This window comes from Rutilus rutilus (genome assembly GCF_951802725.1).
Source record: "Rutilus rutilus genome assembly, chromosome: 21".
Taxonomy (NCBI): Eukaryota; Metazoa; Chordata; class Actinopteri; order Cypriniformes; family Leuciscidae; genus Rutilus; species Rutilus rutilus.
The window spans coordinates 22,074,134-22,098,155 of NC_140226.1; the positions used below are offsets into that span (position 1 = coordinate 22,074,134).

At 38.4% G+C, this 24,022-nt stretch overlaps 1 protein-coding gene across 1 annotated transcript in view; it reads left to right on the plus strand.

The window, feature by feature from the left end:
• pacrg (PARK2 co-regulated) overlaps nt 1-24,022 on the plus strand; it is a 107,988-nt gene that overhangs the window by 66,712 nt on the left and 17,254 nt on the right. Inside the window, exons 3-4 of the mRNA XM_084392551.1 lie at nt 2,464-2,635; nt 5,473-5,622. Of these exons, the coding sequence (XP_084248677.1) occupies nt 2,464-2,635; nt 5,473-5,622 (322 nt within the window). The remainder of the gene's footprint in view (nt 1-2,463; nt 2,636-5,472; nt 5,623-24,022) is intronic.

Consider the following 24,022-nt stretch of genomic DNA (forward strand, 5'->3'; position numbering starts at 1 on the left):
TCACCCCAGTGATGCGAGACATCTGTCTGTGGTTAGCTGCATGAGTCTCCTCTTGCTTTTCATGTTTTGAATCACTATGGCTCTCTGTGTGTGTGTTTGTGTGAGTATCATCTCTCTACCAGCGCACTGCACATATTTGCTTTTGTATTTGAGTTTTGCTGTATGACTCACAAAGATGATCTTGACCAAGTCAGAAAAGGTCAAGGTTAGCCAGTAAATTGGCTCTAAGCAATCCGCCCTCGTGCTAAGCTTATGACGCTCTCTCTCTCTCTCTCTCTCTCTCTCTCTCTCTCTCTCTCTCTCTCTCTCTCTCTCTCTCTCTCTCTGTGTGTGTGCGTGCTTTGATGTCTGAGGAGGGGTTTGATGAGGTCTGGCCACTTTCAACCTAACAGCTCCTGATATCAGTGACACTATGACTACAAAGAACAGTTGTAAAGGAGTCATGTGACACACACACACACACACACACTTCACCAACTATCCCATCATTAAATCAATCAATAGAAGAAAAACATAATAAACAACCCCACAATGCATTGATCAATGTACTGTATATTACCCCCCAATCAAATATTTAAACAATTTTAAAATGTATTTTTAAGAATTAGATTTCTTTTTACCCTGTTGTCAATTATTTTATTATGTTTAAAACAGAAATCTAACATATTTAATGAAGTTTATACTTAAAAAAGGAAATATAATATGCCAAGAGTATGGAAAAATCTATACTTCTCTTAGGGCCTGTTTACACCTGGTCACTTCATGCGTTTTTACTGATCAAAAAGATTCCATTTACAACTGGTCACATAAATGTGTTCTCGCAATTCCCGCGCTATATGCAGATATAATGGAGTTCACTCACCGAAAGCAAAATATGATCTGCATTTTATTGATCATATTCATCAGCTAATTTCAAAATCAAAGACCGCAATAGGAGAGAGCAGCAACAGCACTGGAAAGATCATTTCGTTTCTTTACGTTTAATGAAGATGACTGTGTGTCTGCGACTTACTTTCGCTTTGTTGTCGTGATAATTCCGACAAAAATACTCTGGGTTATACATTTTTAAGGCCAGACAAGTAGTTTATTGAGGGTTGATCTGTAAAGAAGGACTACACGCCTGCGCACATATACATTCAAACGCGCAAACCTTTGGACTGAACACGTAGGCTAATGCTCATGTGCACGACGTCTGCGTTTTCGCGGGTTTGCGTTTTTGAGGTTTGCGCAGAGATAACGGATAATCGTTTGCACATTCGAACCTATTTCAGGGAGTGCGTTCTCGAGACACCAGGCACTGTTTTGTGTGGATGAGCGGCCGGAGCGTGTTAAGGATTTTTCCTGTTAGAACGGTGTTGTATTAGCGGCCCCTAAGTTAATAACTAATGATCTTCGCAACGGAAGTGACTCAATCAGTCAAAACTAACTTTCGCTGGACAATAACTTTATCCTAGAGCTGTTGTAAAGCCTAAACAATCTGTTACGGTAATTTCCTTTTATCACTGTAAAGCTGCTTAGAAACAATCCATATTGTTAAAAGCGCTATATAAATGAAGGTGACTTGACTTTGATTTGCGATATTTTGCACGTTGGCTTATTGAATAGATGCTCATCTGTGGTGATGCGTGTTGCAGTAGCGCCTCATATCGGGCTATAACATTACATATAGCCTATAACACGCTCTCACGTGTATTTTTTAGCATTGTTGGGAGGAGTATCATTTACATATGTGGTTTCAACAACCAGATGCATTTACACTTGTCCAGTTTCGTCTGGAATAAGGCCCAGACCTCCTCCTGATGTGGTTTGAGTGATCGGATTCAAATCCGTCTCGAATGTGTTTCGGAGGGCATTTACACCTGGTCTTTTCACGATCGGATAGCTATCCGATCACAGAAAACTCATGAAGTGACCAGGTGTAAACAGCCCCTAAACAGGGGGGGGGGGGGGGGGGGGGGGATTTTAAGCTATTTTTACTAGAAAAAAAAAGACAAAATAGTGATTTAAAATTTTGTTTCAGTGTGAACACAACACCATGACACCTACTTGACAGAGACTTGTGACAGAAAGAAGAAAAGAAAGAAAAAGACAGCAGTGTGTGTGTGACTTTATGTCCAACACTCAAGGACAGGAAACAGTCCTGGTCTATTCACGTCTGTTTCCATGCTCATAACCCAAGGAGAACAGGTGCGAACGTGTGATCCAACAGGAAGTCACATGTTTGAGTGTTCTAAAGCCCCTGAACAGCTGTCCCCCCAGTCTTCCCTCCAGAATGTGTGTCGGCATGCTTGGGGGCACTAAAACGGGGGCTGGTCTTTATGTGGCTGGAAGCCTGTGAGTATTTGTTGAGGCTAATATAAGGACAGACGCAAAGAGGGGTTATTTAAAAACACACAAACCCTTTGGCCTTCCATAGCTTAGAATAACACTGACCCTGCATGTGTGTTTGTGTGTTTTAAACAGGTGGAGATTGAAAAACTGGACTACCATCACTACCTCCCCCTGTTCTTTGATGGTCTGTGCGAGACAGTTCACCCCTATGAGTTCTTCGCTCGACAGGGCATCCATGACATGCTGGAGCACGGTGGCAGTAAGGTCCTGCCGGTTATTCCACAGCTCATCATACCCATCAAGAGTGAGTGGCATTAAGATGACACCTACTCCCTGTCTAGTACTAATTCCTGACCTAAGTAACTCTTCTTTTTGTTGTTAGTCACAAAATCATTCAGTGGAATCTGTCCCTGGTACATAGTATGCACTTCATCTGCATAAGAAACCAAACAGCTTGGAAGAAGAATATAAGAAGCATTCCGAAGCGAGAAAAAATTAAATGAAAATAACATTAAAAATGATAATAATTAATATATATAATTAATATATACACACTAACTAAATCTGGTTTATGGAATGGTGGTAAGAAGCAAACCTTGAAATGCTGAAAATGTATATCATAGCTGGAGTTTGGCCTAAGTCATGTGAAGGAAACGACAATTTAAAGGAGAAAATAGTATGATGAGAGCAATATTGGCCATTAATGCTTTATTGTTAGCCAAGGGTTGTTGTGAAGCTGTTACTATTATGGAATAAAACCTTCTGTTATTTTTTTATTTACTGTAAAAGAAACACATAAATGTTTTTGCAACAAAGCAAAAAGACCCCTTTTAAGTTAATGTAATACCGAATTTTAAAACATTTGTCATTTTGTATGTTTTTTTTTTTAATGGTTAATTTTTGCTTGTCTTCCTGTTCATAAAAATGGTATTACTTAATATATTGCATTATATAATGCATTTTAAGAGCACAACTGGCCCTATTGTCAGCACAATAAAATAAGACAAAATAATACGCTTTTCTTTGCAATAGACTGTGAAAACTTTGGATACACTAGAAGGTCATGGATCGAAAAAAAGAATGAATTAAGCTAATTTTCAAAACAAAAACTGACCGTACTCATACAGCAAAGGTCACTCTGAAGAGAGTGAAAACCAGAAGGTCGATGTTCTGCACTGGCCCGATCAAAGCCCAGGATAAAAAAATAAATGAGCTCTTATGGGATGATTAAATAAAACAATTCTCCTCCTGCTTGATTGAAGTTTGAACTAGATTAGATAGATGGATAGATAGATGGATAGATAGATAAATGAGAACAGTTTCCCCCCTCTCTCACAGGAACGACTGCAGATATGTTTGTATCAGGAGTTAAACTAATGCAATTACTGAAGAGTCTAAATGTCATGATCCTGTGGTATTTAGAGAAGGAAAGGTATATGAGGTCATTCATTTTTAGAGCCTAATATGAAGGAGGAATTAATGGTTCCTTTATTTAGAGAGATTTAGAAACAGATCTTCACTCCTCCATACGCGTCACACATCATGCATTATTGAACACTCCTTCGGTGCAAATGTCACACCGCTGGAAAACAGTTTGCCGTGTTTGTTTGGTAATTAGAATTTCATCGTGTGCTGTTCAGATATAGGAGAGCAGGAAGTAAATGGATATTATTGTTAAAGTACAGCACACTGCTGCCACTCAAAATAAATGTCTTTATTCTGTGAAACACATAAGTCAGGTTTTTTTTTAATGTTCCACAGAAGGAAGAAATTCATACAGGCTTGGCTTGAAATGACGAGAGGGTGTGTAAATAAATTCATTTTTGGGCGAAGTGTCCCTTTTAACAGATTTTTAATATGAAGATACCTCATAAAAACCTTGTTCAGACAGGCTTGAGATACATCATAACATCATGTCTAATAATGTTTTATCTTATAATGTTCTCTGTGGTCCACTTATAATGTTATCAGGACATCCTAATTTAGATGTAATAGGCTATTTTCATATTCAATTTTTTACCTTCTCTTTAAAACACACTGTTTTGATGGGCGTGCGGCATTCAAGACTTGGAAGTAAATGCCTACTGCTATATTTGGGTAACAGTTTTGCATATAAAAATAATTTTCAACTGCCCCTCTATTACATTTTATAAACTTCCGTTGTTGAAAAATATCTTATTACATAGGCTAGTTGAAACATTTGCCAACAATATGAAACCTTTATTACATATACTTTATAAGTCTTGGTTGTGGCAAATAAAGTTCAAGTTCTTGCAGTTACCACAGTGACAAAGGATGACTTACAATGTTTTCTGTAAACGGAATTATGATGAATCATCGTTGGTCGCACTGTCGTTCTTATAGGCTATTCACTGTTCGATAAAGTCTGTTCGATTTACATTGTCATGTGCAGTGTCGTGTTTGAAATAAAATGAAACGTGATGTAATGGTTTGTCTTACTGATGACCAAACCGAAGATGTTGCTCACTGAAGCTTTTTCAGGATTACAGTGAATGGCTTAGATCAAAACAATAACAAAAGCTGCATTCCCTACGTGCTTTCTTCAAAACTATTAAGTTTGACTGCAGCACTATGGTATAACTACTCAAATGATCTGTAACAGACAAAGCAATAGTGAGACGTGGTAAAAACATTGTTACTCACACTTGTGTGTTGTCAGATCTAATGTAGTGAAAACTGCATCAACTTTTATTTTCAGTCCCTCTGAAAGGCCTGTGTCAAATGTGTCTTGTTTAAAACGAATCCGCGGTAAAATTAAGCGAACAAACTAACGGTGTCTTATTGACACGATCTGACTGGAACTTCATCCACGCTTTTTTAATGTTAGGAATATTAATGAGAATAACCTCTTCTATGTCAAAAGTTTTGATTTCTCAATCAAATGATGCAAATTAAGGCTTTTTTAAAGAATTGAATGGACACCTTCCATTTTGAGCCCGTGAAGAAAGCATTTTTCAGGTTTTGGACATAGTCTGAGAGCAAAAAAGTGCAAATATAACACCCCAGTAAGGGTTGTAACAAATGGCAAAAATGTTCACACATTGTCAAAATATTCATGACCTCAAAGTGTTTTTGGACGTTTCTCTTTCTGTCTCTACATCTGTCTGTGTTTGTCTACAGATGCCCTCAACACGAGGTGCAGGCAGGTCATCTGCACCACGCTGAAGGTTCTGCAGCACCTGGTTGTTTCAGCAGAGATGGTGGGTGAGGCGCTGGTCCCGTACTACAGACAGATCCTCCCCATCCTGAACATCTTCAAGAACATGAACAGTAAGCAACTCATACACATCTACTACAACTCTGGGTTATTATAAAACGTTATATGAAATATATACACCATTCTAAAGTTTGGGGTCTGTACGATTTCTTTTTTTTTAAAGAAATTAATACTTTTATTCTGCAAGAATACATTGATTTCGATATGTATAACGTTCCAAAAGATTTTTCTATTTTAAATAAATGCTGTTTCGAAATTTCTATTAATTAGATAACACAGAAGGAAAAAAAAAGAGTCAAATATCACAAATATTCCATAAAAATATTATGCAGTTGTGCCATTATGTGACACTGAAGACTGGAGTAATGACTGCAGAAAATATAGCTTTACCATCACATTAATTAATTACATTTTAAAATATATTAAAATAGAAAACTTTTTTTTTCTGTATTTTTGATCAAATAAACCCAGCCTTGGTGACTTATCAGAAATATATACATAAAAAAAAAAAAACGTACAGACCCCGATATTTTGTACGAAAATAATTTATTTTCACATGATGTCACAACAGAGCTTTCTGATGTAATAGATTTCAGCTGTGCGGTTACAGGTATATGTATTGCCAGTTTTGAATATGGCTCTTTCAATCTGATGTCGAAACTGTCGAAACTTCTAGTATGTTTTTTAATGACAACATTCTTTACTTTTTCTGCTGCTTTGGTTTTACACATTTAACTGTTTTTTGTATCTCTGATCTGGCCACATAGAAAAACACTGGCAATTAACATTGATTTTACATTGATCCCTGCGGCCCTTGTCTTGCTAGAGATCAGTGCTTGTCTTTTAGGATCCAAGCCTTCAGCTCTGATCTTTAAAGCTGTTCTCAGATCAGCAGGCATCGGCACTGCTCTGAGTCACTCTTATTGAACATTCTACATCATTACTGAATGCTTATGCCGACTTTTTACATGCCAATGCCAATACAAGTCTACTGGTGCCTGTATTTCCATTGATTGTGTCGTTTTATTTGTCTCTCTTTGTCATCTGATGTCTGCCATCCTTTCAAATATGTTTCTGCGGACTGACATGACCGTTCTGTATTCATTGTGTCCTGGTGTCGGACAAATTCACGGTTCTTTTCACCGCCTTTGTCAGGCAGACTATAGGCCTGCCAGACATCTTCAGACGTGAGGACAAGCATTGTGGATCAATCACCTCATCACAAGCTTAACCAGCCGAAATGTTGCCACCTCACTCCTCTGATCAATATCCAATTTGAATCTTTTGTCTTCTTAATTCCGTTACATTATGTGCTAATGTTTTGTTTGAGCAAAACAAGGAGCACTGGAGGAACAGAGAAAGCTCCTCTCATTAGCTTCAGGCTCCATGCTAATCTCCTCAGTGAATTACCGATAGGTAAAGACTCTTAAGTGTTTAATGCCTGGTTTACAGGCTCAGGTCAGGACTGGTTAGATCCAAATATCAGTTTCAGAAATCATTGTGCATCTTGTCAACTTGAGAAATGAGCAGCTGCTATTTTAATCTTCATAGTTAAAGTGTAGTTAAAGGGATGGTTCACCAAAAATTCTGTCATTATTTACTCACCCTCAAGTTGTTCCAAACCTGTTTGAATTTCTTTCTTCAAAAAGAAGATATTTTGAAGAACATGGGTAACCAAACAGTTCATGGACCCTATTGCCTTCCATAGTATGGAAGAAAATACTATGGATGTCAATGGGGTCCATCAACTGTTTGGTTTCCGACATTCTTCAAAATAACGTATTTTGTGTTCAGCCGAAGAGATAATTATTCATACATGTTTGGAACAACTTGAGGGTGAGTAAATGATGACTGAATTTTCATTTTTGGGTGACTAAACTATCCCTTTAAATAGTCTGATTGTATGAGAGAGAGAGATATTTGGAGAGCTGTAGTTAACTGATGTTGGGCTAAAAAGGATCTGACTTTTTCTTTTGGATTCCTCTGGGGGTAGATGCTGATTGTGAATATCCTGAACCGGATCACTCTTAGAGTATGTCATGGGCCATGTGTGTGTGTGTGTGTGTGTGTGTGTGTGTGTGTGTGTGTGTGTGTGTGTGTGTGTGTGTGTGTGTGTATGTATGTGTTTTTATACGTTGTGGCAGTGTGGCCAGAGGGAATTTGTGTCTACATAGTGGTCTTTTGTTCCCTAGGATGCAGCTGTTGGCGCTTGTGGTGTTGTGTGTCCGTGTGATTCGTCCTGCTTTCTGTGCTTTACAAATCTTTTTTTTTTTCACAAGGTCACATTTGTCCACATTTGTTGCTGTTAAATAAATAGCCTAATATTCTGTTTAAAAGTTTGGGGGCAGTAAGTTTTCTTCCTTTTTCAAATGCATTAATATTTTTATTCAGCAAGGATGCATTAAATTGATCAAAACTGACAGTAATGGCTTTTATATTACTTTTCTATTTTTAAAAGAAAATCGGTTCTTTTGAACTGTCTATTGATCAATGAATCATGAAAGATCATAAGAAATGTTTCTTTAAGGGGCTATATGCACAAATTTTCATGTATTAATTGCTTTTTGTATTGCCAATGTGTGACCAGCTTGTAATGAAACTTGAAAAACTAGACATTCCCCGACTTCCTGGGTTGTCTATAAAAGCCTGTAGACTGATTTTTATGTGAAGGACTCGGGACGTTTGTTGCTGGGAAAATAACAAAACAGTGTATTTTTAATGATCTCATCTGTTGACATGATGCCGGTAAATTGCAGAGCTGGTGCAAACACTTTTCTCATTCATAGATGCTTTTTTCCAAAGTGTCTTGCAGTAAATTTAAAGTATACATTTTATCAGTTTGTGTTCCCTGTGAATCAAACCAAATGATCTTGGCATTCTGAGCTAGGCTATATAAACTTTAAAAAATTTGAGTAGACTATTCCTTTAAATATAAAATTAGTGGTAAATGTGTTCTAGACAGAACTCTTTAACCCTGGAGTAGTCATAAATGAACTGCTTCAGTGTGCAGTTTCCCCAATGTTATTTCAGTCTGTTTAAATCATTAAGAGTAAGGAGGTTTAACCTCTCATAATTCAATCAATATGTAGCACTGCTTTTCCCCACTTTCTATGGCTTTTGTGGTCTCTTGAGCTTCAGATAAACTTTTTCCTGATTGTAGCCATGCGTCATTTTCGCTTGTGTGTGCTCTTGTGTGAGTGTGTTTGTGTGCTCCTGTACTTGAAACTACTGAATATGCTGGAACTGTAAATGCATGCGAATCACAGATGCAGTTTACACGCTTCTCTTGTTTTCCGGCTGGGATGAGTCCTGTTGTTAATCAAACACGGTGACGTCTCATACGAGGAACAGATCTGCTCCATCATGCAGTAGATTACACACACACACGTGGCAGTAACTTCATTTCCTGCCTGCTTGCCTCTGTCCAGTACACACTCCTTGAGGAGAACACACTCCCTGCTTAGCAGGACGCTTCCTGACAAATGTGTGTGAACAAATGTCCCGCTAATGATGCTTAACGACCCCGAGCTGTTCTGCCGTTAGCCCCTGCTTCACTCCTGTGCTCCGCGTGTGTGTGTGAGTCTTTTTATTGGCCTGCATTATCTTTGTGCTGTTACTCTGCTTTCCACATTAATCTACACCCGACCTGCTGTGATACACTCCGTTTGGTCCTTTGAATCTTCCTGATGGGAACGCCGACAACTCTAAGCGCTGACACACCCACACAGAAACAAATATACCCGAGGCAGATGGAGGAATTTTTAAAGCATTTTATTTGAAACAAAAAAAAATCTATTCGTGTCCGTGAAATGCTAGTTCTGCAGGGTCAGGTGGTATTGTCGTGGCGATCTGGCTATGTTGTTCCTTCATGGCAGAGGTGCTATTAGCCTCAGTTGTTCCTTATCACGTTGCCAGTTGTGGTTTGTACCTCCACTTAGCGTCTCCTCCTATTGTGCGATTGACTCTGGAGGGCAACAATGAATGACACACAGCAACGTGGACTTTATAAGGCTACGTTCACACTGTCGAAATGTCCCATTAACACAGCAACTTACAGTAGCGTCTTGAATACGGTCTGTATCAACATGCAATGGGGCCCATATTCTAACCATAGCAACAATGACCAAAGTAATATCAAAGATGGCAAAGTCCATAAAACTGAAACGCGTTTATATCTGGGTGGAGGGAGCATTTGAATCATGACGCTCGCACGTTAAACACAAAACTGATGGGAGCATCTCTTGTAGAGAACAGGGACTGTATCTAAAACCTTCAGATGACACACAGCTCATTTCTCCGTAAGTTATCAAAACCACACATGGAAACCCCTCAGAATGCGGTTGTAAATATCTGGGTGTGAGTTCGGTTATAGAATGTGTTATCACTCTTGTAAATATCCGTACTGTGTGTGAACTGTGAACGTAACCATATTAAGGACTGGCCATATATCACATATTCATTATATAGTATGTGATAAGCAGGTCCGGACAGAATTTTCTTGCAAGATAATAGTGTATTCAAATTAGCCAAAATATTTAATAAACAAACACAAAAGGGACAAGGGAAGTGTAGAATGGGATATGTATGGGTAATGTACATGAGTGTCGCTTAAACTGCCATGGCTTAGGAATTAAATTTATATGGTTCAAGTACCAGGGGTTTAGAAAAAAGAAGCATGAAGTCCGCAACGTTTCAACCATCAGGTCTTCATCAGGCACAATACTCATGTGGAATAAACACCAACACTTTTATAGAAACAGGTGATCATGTTAATTAGACACACACTTGAAAAATGTGACAAACAATTAAAAAATAAAGTGTTTTAATGCCACGTGACGCACTCAAAGATCCACTTGCTTTAAAAGCTATATATTTGAAAGTATTAAAAGACATTTATACTTTAAAAAATATTATAAATATTTGTGAAATAATATCTGGAAAATATTTACATTCTATTACATTGACACTAAAACTATGACTGTAAAGTAAAAAATATAAAAATATTTGATTAATATCACAATTTCTGACCAGTCTTAAGATTCTTAAGAACATGTATTGTGAATAAAAAATGTATTAAATTAGTGAAGGATTTTTAATTTTTAATTTAGGGCCTTAGTTTTTCCTGCTGTAGCTTCCCCTCTAACCACTCGCTTGTGTGTACAGTATGCATAAACTTATACACTAGAGAACATATGCTCATAATAATACAGTATCTTTGTGCTAGTCCATGTTTTTGAGAGATTTCTTAATAAATTCTGGTTTACCACTGCTGATACGAGACCCTCTTCTCCTGTAAAACTATATTCATAAGAACATGCTCGCACAAACACAATGCAACGCAATATAAGTTTCATACCCTGCTCCCTATAGGCTTGTCATTTTCCTGTTGATGTCACACGCCTTCCTCTCATGGGGGATTTGAGCCAATCTGGCCTCCTGCAGGACTCTTAAAGCAGTGATGAATTCATCACCTCAGCCACTGCTGCCCCCAGAGAGAAGAGAACAGCTCTGCGAAGCCCACCATTACAAACAGCTCTCTCTGTGCCCCCCTGTTCTGCCTCAACATCCTTAATATGCACTTAATGACACTGCTTTCACACAGACAGACAATTAGTATTGTTTTTGTGTGTGTATACACTCCCCGGCAAATGCCTTTATTGCCATTTTTGCAGTGATTATTATGTTTCTAGCATGTTATATGTTTGGCAACAGTTCTTCTAAGCCTAATTGAGGGAGTGTGTAGCTTTTTATTTCTTAAAGCTACAGTCCGTTATTTTTCCTCTTTGTCGCCATCTCTGTTCGAAATCTGCAATTGCAGTTATTCGTGGAATTATCAACTTTACGTGAGTTGTGCCTCGGCATGAATCCAATGTTTTGAGGAGAATGTGCGGCTGTCAGTCACCGCGCCGGTGTGGATACTGTCATTCGGAATCACAGATTTTACTTTGTGGAAGTATGACCATATAAGAATTTTCACTGGAAAAGTAACATCCACTTTTGTTCTGACCAACTAAGGGGAAAAAAGCATTGCAGTAAATCACACTGATTAAATCTAACGATCACTTATCGTGCAAATTATACTCTGTTCTCAAATTGTTAATGTTAACAACATCAGTATCGCGTGACTACATTTAATGCCCTTCCGATATTTGCCCTTCCTTTGCATTTTACAATGGGTGAATCTCCAGTTGTCACTGGTGATTGTCGTTTGAACCTTTCTGGATCCGCCATCAAATTGATAAGTTTAATTATATCAAGTGCTGTGAGAAAAGGCTATAAATCACCACCGCCAACATCATCACACGCAATATAGCCTACTATTCTTTAAGTGTACAGATGTGACGTAATGACGCAAAGACATGCTTGAATTTCCCGCGGAAATCCACCAGTGCTACTGGAATTAAAAACATTATCACAAGCTTACCGTTTTGAAACGAGCTAAGGCAAGCAGACAGTTTTGAATACTGGCTGGTTATGTACTTGCTCAAAAAATTATTTTGGATCATTTTTAACCCAAAAAAGTTACGGAATGCAGCTTTAAGCAACTTTTAAGAAAATAGACCATTTGCCTATTTAAATCCAAACAGCAAGTTTTTTGGTTGGGCAGTATATATATATATATACAGACCCTTTCCAAAAAATTAGAATATCATGGAAAAGTTTATTTATTTCCATAATTCCATTCAAAACGTATAGTATAGATTCAGGGCCCACAACTTAAACGATTTCAAGTATTTAGTTGTTTATTTGTACATAATTTGGGCTTCCAGCTCATAAAACCCACGAAAACAGGATTTCAAAAAAAAATTATATTACATGAAATCACACAGTAATTACACAGTGATACCATGGTCATTGAACCAGGTTTTGGTTCTTTTGGCAGTGTGGGCAGGTGCAAATCCTACTGGAAAATGAAGTCAGCATCTCCATAAAGCTTGTCTGCTGAAGGAAGCATGAAGTGCTCTGAAAATGTCCTGGTAGACGGCTGTGTTGAGTGGACCAACACCAGCCGATGACATGACTCCCAAAACCAACACAGACTGTGGAAACTTCACACTGGACTTCAAGCATCTTGGATTGTGTGCCTCTCCATTCTTCCTCCAGACTCTGGGACCTTGGTTTCCAAATGAGATGCAAAATTTGCTCTCATCAGAAAAGAGGACTTTGGTCCACTGTGCTTTATTAAATCCAGAGTCAACGCAGCCGTCTACCAGGACATTTTCAGAGCACTTCATGCTTCCTTCATTTTCCAGCAGGATTTGCACCTGCCCACACTGCCAAAATAACCAAAACCTGGTGCAATGACCATGGTGTCACTGTGTAATTACTGTGTGATTTCATGTAATATTCACATTTTTTGAAATCCTGTTTTCGTGGGTTTTATGAGCTGGAAGCCCAAATTATGTACAAATAAACAACTAAATACTTGAAATTGTTTAAGTTGTGGGCCCTGAAACTATAATCTATGGAAGTTTAACGTTTTGAATGGAATTATGGAAATAAATAAACTTTTCCATGATATTCTAATTTTTTGGAAAGGGTCTGTATATGCATAGAAGCATACGGTGTGGATTTGCCTGCTGGCTTCCGCAATGTTTATCATCAGCAGGTTGGAGGCTCCAAATCAGTCAAATTTGAGACGGGCCCCTTGGGTTTCCTGCCGAGCAGCGGCTCCAATTTAAAGGTCAACTGATAACGGCCCAGGCTCATGAATACCCTAAGACATTCTCCCACCTGCCTCTCTCTCCATACGTCTGGCTATCACTCACATACACACGGATAACCTCATGCACCTGTATTTCTATTCTCTCTCTCCTCCAGACTATCCTTTTTGTGTCTGCATGGCCTCTCTGAATTTAACTATTTTCTTTTGTATTATTTCTCTCTCTTTTGTAAGACATTGTCCATGAAAGTTTTTGTAAAGAGTGTTGTTCAAAGGACAGCAAAGGCACAGTAGAGGTCACACAGTGAGCATAGTTTTTGGCATGTAACTAATAGCCTAAATGTTTTTCAAATAGCGATATACATGTTATATATAAATGTATCGTATCATATTGGATATATATTGACTGGAATTGTATATTTTATTGTTCATGCATATTTTCTCTGTGTTTTACATTTAGATTACCTTTTCTGTCATCTAAAGTTCACTTCCAGTTATAACACTAATGATTTAATAAAACTGTAAAATGCGATCTTTACCATTTTTCACACAATTTAATGTTGTAATGATTTTAATATCGGCACATCATTAAATGAATTGTGCTAATGCCTAGTGCTAACTGCTCTCTCTAAGTCAGCGTTGCTAGCATAATACATAGGCCTAAGTTAAATCCGTTCTAGTTGATATTATTCTACAATCATTCTTGAGTGCGACTTCAGGGCTCTCAGTTGTCCAATGTTCTGACAGGCATTATGTCTGGATCTGGACAATTAGTTATAGGACTGAGTGTGTGCATTAAACATTCTCTATAATAGACTTTTAAACACAGACTTAAATTCTGCGATCTTTGAAATGACAGATGGCCTAATTCACTTTCTCTCGCTCTCTCTATTGATCGCTCCAGTCTTTATGACTTGTGATCTGTCTGTGTATTAATCAGTAGAAACAGTGATCTGCCATCAACTGATGTGCTTTAACCCTAATGTTTGTAGCAGCTCTTTTTTGAGGCTCCTCTTGAGCTGGGCTTCCTTATTCAGTAGACCAACACTGCTCCTTATGCCTTTATCTGATCTTCTCACAGATAAATCAAAGAGCTTCCCATTTTTTTTAAATTTTACTCACACCTCTTCTTTAGTGCTCCATCTAAGCTGCGCATATGCATTACCACGTACTTCTGATGTAGCTCCCATTTAGACTCAAATATATGTGGGGAAATAGCTAGTGCTTTCATGAATTAGAGTGAAATAAATGGGCAGTATTTTAACTGGAGTCTATTTGCATGTCCATTGATTTTTAGTACGGATTTAAGGCTTTGAGAAATGTTGTGTGGAAACAGGGCTGATACATTTGCAATATAAAGACCACACTAAAAGTACAAAGACTTAAAGTTCTTAATGGCACATATGGAGGCCTACAGAGGCCATGCACTACTATTATTTAAAGTCTTATCTATCTCTATAATCTTGGGATTTTCTTCTTTTTTTTCTTTTTAAGAGAAAGAGAGAGGGAGAAAGAACCTTAGGAAAATAAAAATGTATGACCTCTGGATAACATTATTTGTTAAAAACAATTTTTTATTGTGATGTAATTTAATCATATGTATTTTATAAATGTATAATCATTAGTGTGAAACGGTACATGTATTCGTCCCGAACAGTATGGTACAGACGTCACGGTTCAGTGCATGCAGTCACACAACGAATACAGTCAGCCACAGGCGATCCACACTCCAATCCAGAAGGGGGCACACACTTTAATACAACACTGTTTGCTACCAGTAAAAAGCACAGAAGAAAAGAGATCATCCCCTTGCTGCGTTCCAGTCCAAAATGGTCATGCCCTTCACTCGCTAACTTCCCTCCTTCTTGTTCACTTGGATGTACGTCATTGCTTACGTTGCACGAGTGCCCACTACTGGCGGAAACTGCAATAGGCTGAATACGAACGTCCTAAGCCCTTGATCACTTGGAATCAGCTATGGAGCTGATTTATTATTTACATTTTTTTTTTCACTTTAAGAATTTGTTTTATGCAGCATCCAAATGTAAATATGTGGTTGGGTTGTTTTAAATAAAAAAATATATAATTAATAGGCTATATCATAGAGTTGTTTGTTGTGGTGGTGATTAGACGAGGTATGTGGTGACGTCACAGTCGTACTGCATTGTGGGACATATAGGTGCCTGAAGTGTACATATGAAGTAGGTTCGCTCCCTGGGTCAGAATCGAGGGAACGAGGGTCTGTCCATATAAACTTCCCTCGTCCACTTCACAAAGTGAAACGCACTTCAAAATGGCGGCAGGGATTCCCCCGAGGGGAAGTGCTTAGGGAAGTTCGCAAGTGCGTGTCTAAAAGTGAACTGGAACGCACCCCCTGACTGACGTTACTACTTTCTACTCAAGGACCTTGACAGAAATGCAGTGGAGTAAAAAGTACAATATTTGTCTTTCAAATGTAGTGAAGTTAAAGTAAAAAGTTTCCAGAAAAAAATAATACTCGAGTAAAGTACTTGGTTAGACAAGCTGACAGACACCTGACCAGACCTGCCTTCATATGAATACGATATAAAATAACTGTGAAATGTCATTTATTCTTGTTATGACAAAGCTGAATTTTCAGCAGTCATTTACTCCAGGCTTTCCTCACATGATCCTTTAGAAATCATTCTAATATGATTAATATGCTGAAGAAATATTTCATTTTATAAACCCCATATGAAGCATCAAATGTCATTGTCACATGATTTACTTACATGAGTATTTCCTTCCTGTCTGGTGCAGTAGTTAATGTGTAGTGTTTAGGGGTGTAGAGCAAATCCCTATAGTGTCTTTACTAAAGACTTATGTTAAGTCTCATGATGCAGCATATGCATGAGCACACTAGAGAATTAAACACACAAACACACACAACCAGACAGAAACACATGTACTTCATGATAGACGACTGCTGTTCTTGCTGTTTAGCTAGTGAACTCATCGGTCACCACTGACAACTCCATCTGTGCCTATGCTATCATATGTACACAATCACACAAACCACACACACACACGCTGTGTCTCGTGTGACAAAGCTCTTAAATCTGTGCGGCTACCATCCAGACTTCATTTCCACTCTACAGCACCTGTGTGTATCCTTAATTCAGTGTTAGCCCTCCAGTCGAATGCTTCCTTATTCACTACCACCTGAGACCCAGACACACACACCCCTGACACCAGGCAGCTGAAGATGGTTCAATTTCAATGCAAATAGCATCTCATCCACAGGGTTGAGGTCTGTAGATTAGATTTGTGAGTTTTCTGTCTAGCTGTACTCTGCAGCAGGGACTCTTTTAATCGGCTGGATTGACTTCTTCATGCCGTGGTTTCTGTTTCTGAGTTGAGCAGAGTTTGGTTTAATAGACTACCGATCTCTCGCCACTCCTGCTGAATGCAAGACCCTCGCTGAGAGCTGAGCTTGACTCTGTAATAGTGACTGGGGAAGATAGGCCCTGTTCACACCTATTAAAATCCCATAGCAAATGGACAGCTGAGACAGATCACTGTTTAAATCTGGTGTATTTAGTACTGTGTAAAAGTCTTAGGCATATTTGATGCTTCAAAAAAGCATTTGCTATAAGATGCTTATGCATATCTTTTGCATTAATGTGCCAGTAGGAACTGTACGTTTCCAAATATTCTTAGCAAAAATGTGAATAATACACTGAGACTACGTACAGTGTACATCACTATGTTACAGTATATTGATGATCTGGATATCACATTTCACAATACATATCTCTATTTTTTTTTTTTTTTTTTTTTTTATCTATACTTTGTCTGGCATATCGGATTTATTTTTTTCAGTGAGCTCATCGCAGTGCATTCTAGGATTCCCCCATGAAGGATTTCCCCCCAATTTATTTATTTACTTGTCAGTACTGAATACATAGTTGATATTTCTCTCACTTGGTCTAGAATAAAGAATAATAAAGATTTTTTTTTTAGTGTGCTTGTTGCAGTGCTTGCAGGGCAATCCCTATGTGAAGGATATTTGCAGCGCTGCAATAATTTGGTCAAAATGAGGTATCTGAGGCTGCAAAATTAAGCTGTCGCTGATTTAGAACAGCCTTGATGTCAGGAATGCCTCAAAATGCTGCCTTTGTAGGCAGTACAGGTTTTGGAACAGAGGAGATTATACCAGAGCAGTTTAATGTTATAATGTTACACTTCGCTCCAGTGTTTTTGTTCTCATCTTGTATCCTCAATCACACAGATTACAGACAATTAATCTCTCACCTTTGTGCCACTCCCACAGGAATCTGACCTAAATACATCAAGATGAGTTTTTAATCTGAGTGTGTATGGTAAGGACAGTGTTCAAAGATCTCGTTTAAAATCAGCATGGTTCCTTCATCTGTCACACAGCAGTGTGGTTTGAATCAAGAGTTCTGACTTACGTGGCATAAAAGCAGAAAAATTAGGCAAATTTGGCTTGTGGTTGAGTATTAATCTTCCTTCATACAGTATGGGAAGTTGAGAGATCTGCCATGTCTATATCTGTTACTAAACTTAAAGGGATAGTTCACCCAAAAATGAAAATTATCCCATGATTTACTAACCCTCAAGTCATCCTAGGTGTATATGACATTCTTCTTTCAGACGAATACAATCGGAGTTATATTAATAAACACCCTGACGCTTCCGAGCTTTATAATGGCAGTGGATTGCAACCATCAGTTTGAAGCTCAAAAAAGTGCATCCATCCATCGTAAAAACACTCCAAACGGCTCCAGAGGGTTAATAAAGGCCTTCTGAAGCGAAGCAACGAGTTTGTGTATGAAAAATATTCATATTTAACACGTTACAAAGTAAAATTCTAGCTACTGGCCAAACGGCCATACACAGTTTACTTGCGCCTAATGCACAATTTATGACGTCGGAAGTAGCGTAGTGTGTCATGCCGTAGCGTAAATATCAGCAGTACGTCACAAGTTGCGTAACTTTTATGTACTTTTTTTATATAACTCCGATTGTATTCGCCTGAAAGAAGAATGTCATATACACCTAGGATGACTTGAGGGTGAGTAAAACTAATTTTCATTTTTGGGTGAACTATCCCTTTAAGCCTTTTAAAGGCTTCTTTTGTTTGTACTTTGGCAATAGAAATGCACTCATTTTGTCACAAAACACACTACATCGAAACTGAATAGAGAAATAAAGAATGAAGGATTTTAAGGGAAAATCCAGAAGAAAAAAAATTCTGTTAATGTTCTGTTTAAGACTGGAGCCATATTTGAACAAAAACAGTACAAACATGACTCAAACGGGTACCATTGCCCACCCATCCTGTGTTTCACTTTCATTTCCTGTTTTCCCTGACAAAGAGAGAGTGGGCAAAAGAATAATAACATGATAAAAACAAGCATTTCCTCGGAATGTGTGTCTGGCTTGGTGAGAGCTGACCGGAGCTCAATGCCCCGAGGCCCACAGCTGGCCCCTGACCCACAAATGAAGAATTAGCAGAACGGCCTGGCAATTACAAACCAAAATCCTAGGCTGAGCGTGAATGCCAGAGAACATTCCTGCACTGGGAACGCCTCCCCAAAGCTCTTCAATTTGATCCAGACATAAAACATTCTCACATGCATGCAAGACTAACCCTTGAGAGTAAAGAAAAAAAGAGAAAGCAGGTTGAAGGGCAAATAAAATACTCTCGCCCCCTTTCCTCATTCTAAACCAGCCAGTTTTGAAGGAGAACCTTAAGATGGAGGACCTCCCTGCTGAAAAGACCAATATGGAAAGGTCAGGGCTGGTTTGTTCATGATCACATAAATAAACTGGAGATGAGGACAGTATAGTTGAGGTTTCTCTTTGAGAAGCAGTCCGGCTTGCATTTTTCTGCTATAACACCATAGAGAAAGAGAAAAGGAGAGAGATCAGTCGCTGTGATAATTGCATGGTTGAGGTGGACGGAGGTTAATGAATCTCTCCTTCATCACGCTGACCTTTCCAGTATCAACCCTCTGTTCTTTCATATTTTAATGACAACCTTTAAATAATTTATCTAACTTATTTCCCTTCATTAGCTGTCGCCTGTGACATTTTCCCACTCCGCCTCACATCTTTCAGAGAATATCGCCATTGATTTTTTTTTTTTCTTCACTTGATATTTCTTCAATCATGATTCTATTAAAAATTAAGTTATCACACACACTATTTTTCTCTCTCTCTACAGTGCATGGTTGAGGTTTGAACATGCGGGAGATGTTTGTAATCAGAAACTAATGTGAGCTCATTAAATGTACCTGGATTGACAAATTATGAAAGAGAGAGGGAGAGCGTTTATTGTTAATGTACAGGCTCTTGTGCTGAAATAAGGTGTAGCGAACCATCTGGTGTGCAGTTATGATGCACTGTGAGACATTTATGACTTTACTGTAAATATTATCAGCAGGGAACTGATAATAATGCTGTTTATAGTAACAGTACCTTGACAACTATTGTTCTGAATTCCGCTTGTCAACGTTTTTTAACGTGTCAGCTAAAATGATCTAACAGCTGTTGACGTACACAGCTGAACAACTTTTTTTTTCAAATAGCAATGACTTGGTAGCATTAGGAATAGATTGAACATTATAAATGTGTTCAGGAATTTATTGCTCTCTTTGAGTTTCCTGTATAATTATAACAACTGCATATTGTTTTTAGCAACATTTGATTTTGAAAATCAATATATTTTAAATAATTAAAAAATATACAGTATTGTTCAAAAGAACCAAATCAGGTGATTTCAGAAGGATTATGTGACACTGAAGACTGGAGTAATGGATGCTTTGAAAATTCAGCTTCGCCATCACAGGAATAAATTGTTTTTTAAAATATATTAAAATAGAAAAACTGTTATTTTAAATTGTAATAATATTTCACAATATTACAGTTTTTGCTGTATTTTACTGATCAAATAAATTAGCACAAGGGACTTCTATAAACATTAAATTGAGTCTAAATTATAAATATTAAAAATATAAATTTAACATTATGAATTTAAATTCATAAAAATTTGCTTTTTGTGTGTGTGTGTGTGTGTGTGTGTGTGTGTGTGAGTGTTGGGACCATTGAAACCATTGGCAGGGCAAGTAGAAATCTAAACTATATCGGCCTGACCAGAAATCCTTACTGTTGAGTCCTGTTGGTAAAGTAAGGTTTGTTGTGCAAAACTAAAATGCTGTCTTGGCTGGTTGCCAGAGTGTTCATATGTGGTTGCTAATGTGTTCGAAGTGTTGAGTTTGCTATGAGGTTGCTAGGTGGTTGCTTGCTAGTCCAATTGGATTGGTCCAAAAAGTGCCCACCCCCCAGTCACTCTGCTATTCTGATCTCAAGATATGACCTATGCCTCATTTTTAAAGCAAGTCTATGGGACTTTTATTGCCAATCTAATGAATGTTTAAAAGTTACCAAAAATTTAGAAAATAGAGATTTTTTTGTCTGGTAATACAAGAGAGAAAAAGATTAGACTTTTTTTAGGGGTGATATTGAGAAAATGAAATGCAGAACTACTCCTGATTCCAGATGTGGACATGAATGGATATTTGGTTAAACTCCTCTGGCTCACAATCTCAGTTTGACGGGAAACCCTCGTGGGGAGAGGAACAAAGGAGGGAGGGAGGGAGGCAGGGAGGGAGGGGGAACTCCTGCTGTCTCAGACACTCTAATGTCTCTTAGTAACCAGCCAAACTGCCGCACCCCCTCAGTGCTTTCTGGTGCGTGTGCTTCACCGACAACTTCCATCTGAGCTTTCCACTATTTTCATGATAAATGGATCAATTAGAAAGACGGTCCGTTCTGGCCGTCTTTCCTTGCGCTGGACATCTGTTGTAGTTTCGTTTTTTCTGCACTTTCTGCACTCAAACTTCGGGGTATTCCAGAAAATCTGCTTCTGGCAGGGAACGCAAGCACATATGTTTGTTTGCGTGCATGTCCAACTTTGCCCGCGCTCGCTGAGGGTGCCATCCGTGTCCGCGTGCCATCTTGTATTGAGGTTGTCAGATGAGGGTTCAGATTCTTTTGACAGGTGTTAAGCACAGGAAGAACAAGGAAATTACAGAGAACGGGAGAGTGAGAGATTAATTAATCAACGCCATATGTGGCTGCTTGAAAGTTGAGACAGCATCTGTACATTCACAAACAAAGTAACGTAATTAAACACACTGCCATTTATGAGGTACTGTACTGCTGTGTTTACTGGCTGATTTGATTTCGGTGAGTAATAGGGCTGAACCTCAGCTCTGATTAGAGTAAACAGATCTCATCTGATACGACACCAGCAGTTAATGGAGCTGAAATGAGAAAAATGCAATTCGATCAGTAGGGAAAGAATCCAAGTCCCACAATTTCATCCCAAGATGGTCATGGCTAACTTCCTGTTTTCCAAATTTGTATTTTTGTGTGAAAGGTGCCCTGTATGTGTTTGCCTTGAGGAATGCTTCCTCTCTTCCAAAAATGCAGAAAGTTTTCTGTGATGGGTAGGGTTAGTGTAAAGAGTTAGAATATACAGTTTGTACAGTATAAAACCCATTACATCTATGGAGAGTCCCCACAAAGATAGCGAACCAGAACCAGTGTGTGTGTGTGTGTGTGTGTGTGTGTGTGTGTGTGTGTGCGCGCGTGTGAGTGTGTGAGTGTGTGTGTGTGTGTGTGTGTGTGTTTTCTGACTAAAGGCAATATTGGCTTGCAGTTTTTCTTTTGGGATCTGTGGATAACAGTAAATGATGTGTCTGAAATGTATTTTGTTTTCCTGGGAAAGCTCAGCACACACACACATACACGTACACACACACACGCACACACATACCGAGGCCACTCTAACCGATTGGATTTAAATCAAGTTGTATGACGGCTTTTCAAATGAAGCAGTAAAACAGATGGAAAGCTTCAATGAAACATGAAATGCATGCAGCAGAGGGTTTGAGGGGTCTATCTCCCACCCTCTCTGCCATTCTCTCATTTTCTGCCTCCCTCGCAACTTCCATTTTCCTCTCTCATCCCATCGCCGGTTTTCACTATTACACACATTCTCATGCTGTAATGAAATATCCTATTTCTGCAGCTGTTGCATTTTCTGGACAGCTTGAGCTTCCCTAGAATAGACAAACCAATAGTTTTGTCAAGAGTTAGTGTGATAAACAGTTAGTATAGATACCTTGTCTGTACCATCTCTACTACCATATCCTTCACTGGCTTAGAAATTAGAAATTAGAAAAAGAATTTAATTTAGAATGCCTTTTAAATTCAGATTAAAGTTGTCATTTGAATTGAGGTAACAAATAGGATGCAGGTTATGTAGTTTGTAATGATAATCGTTCAGTATGATTTACCCATAAACATGTTTTTATACATAAATCTTTGCTGGCAAAACATTCCATAATCAATTGATAATATTACAAATTTGTGTATCTATACACAAATATATAAATGGACTTAAATGTATGGTTAAAGAATGTATTATTTTAAATCAGCATATTAAAATGATTTCTGAAGGTACACTGCAAAAAATGCTTTTCTTAATTAGTATTTTTGTTTTGTTTCCAGTCCAAATATCAAAAAATTCTTAAATCAAGAAGCATTTACTAGAGAAGTAAAATGACATAAGAAATTCTATTTTATTAGAATTTCTAATTCTATTAAAGGGATAGTTCACTTTGAAATGAATTTTTGATATGTTTTAGCTTACCTCAAGGGCATCCAAGATGTAGGTGTCTTTGTTTCCGCAGTAGTTTCAATTTTGATATTTTTAGGTCAAACCGTTCTTGTCTGTCAGTCATATAATGCAGGTCTATGGTCACTGGCTCAAAACACAAGCACAGAGTCCAAATTAAAACAATTCCCCACGTCCAAATGAAACAATTCCCCATCATAAGTACACATTGATGGCCTAAGACACGAAACGAGCGGTTTGTGTGAGAAAACGAACAGTATTTATATCGTTGTTATCTCTTGAAAACAGCACACGTCCAAATGATCTGACGGCGCGGGCGGGTATAGATATAAACATAGATGTCGCCTTGGCTACGGTTTCGTTCCAATGAACTGCAGTAGCGAAGGCGACATCTAGTGTATACATCTATACCCGCCCGCGGGCGCGTATAGATATATACACTAGATGTCGCTTGGCTACGGTTTCGTTCCAATGAACTGCAGTAGCCAAGGCGAAATCTATGTTTATATCTATACCCGCCCGCGCCGTCAGATCATTTGGACGTGTGCTGTTTTCAAGAGATAACAACGTAACAATAACTAAGTAACTTTTTTTACCTTAACTGAACAGCTTCGGAGTCATTGGAATGGTTATATTACTTATTTCGGGTTGAATGGTGGTCGTTTCGCACCCCCCTGGTGCCCGTGAGCGGAAAATACACACTTGCAACTTTGGAACGTCAGGAAGTCTCGCGTGATATCAGGTCTCGCGATGTAAACAATTGCTTTACGGCCAAAAGAAATCTGCTAAAATGCTGTCATTATTGCGCTCCCTCACGCCGTTCGAACCCGAATGAAGAAGACGTTTTAAAGAATATCCCATCTGCTTTGATGTCGTTGATCTGCAAGCCTCTGGTGTCTGAGAATAGCCAACGAGTTTTTACAACAGTGTTGTCAAATATCTATTCCGAAGCTGTGGGGGGAGCTCTAGAGAGAAACCTGCGAGCAAAAAGCGAGAATACAGCGAAGAAATCCCGAAGTTACTGAATGCAGCTTTAAAGAAAGTAATTTAAGTAATTTTTGCTTAAAACAAGCAAAATTATCTGCCAAAAAATCTG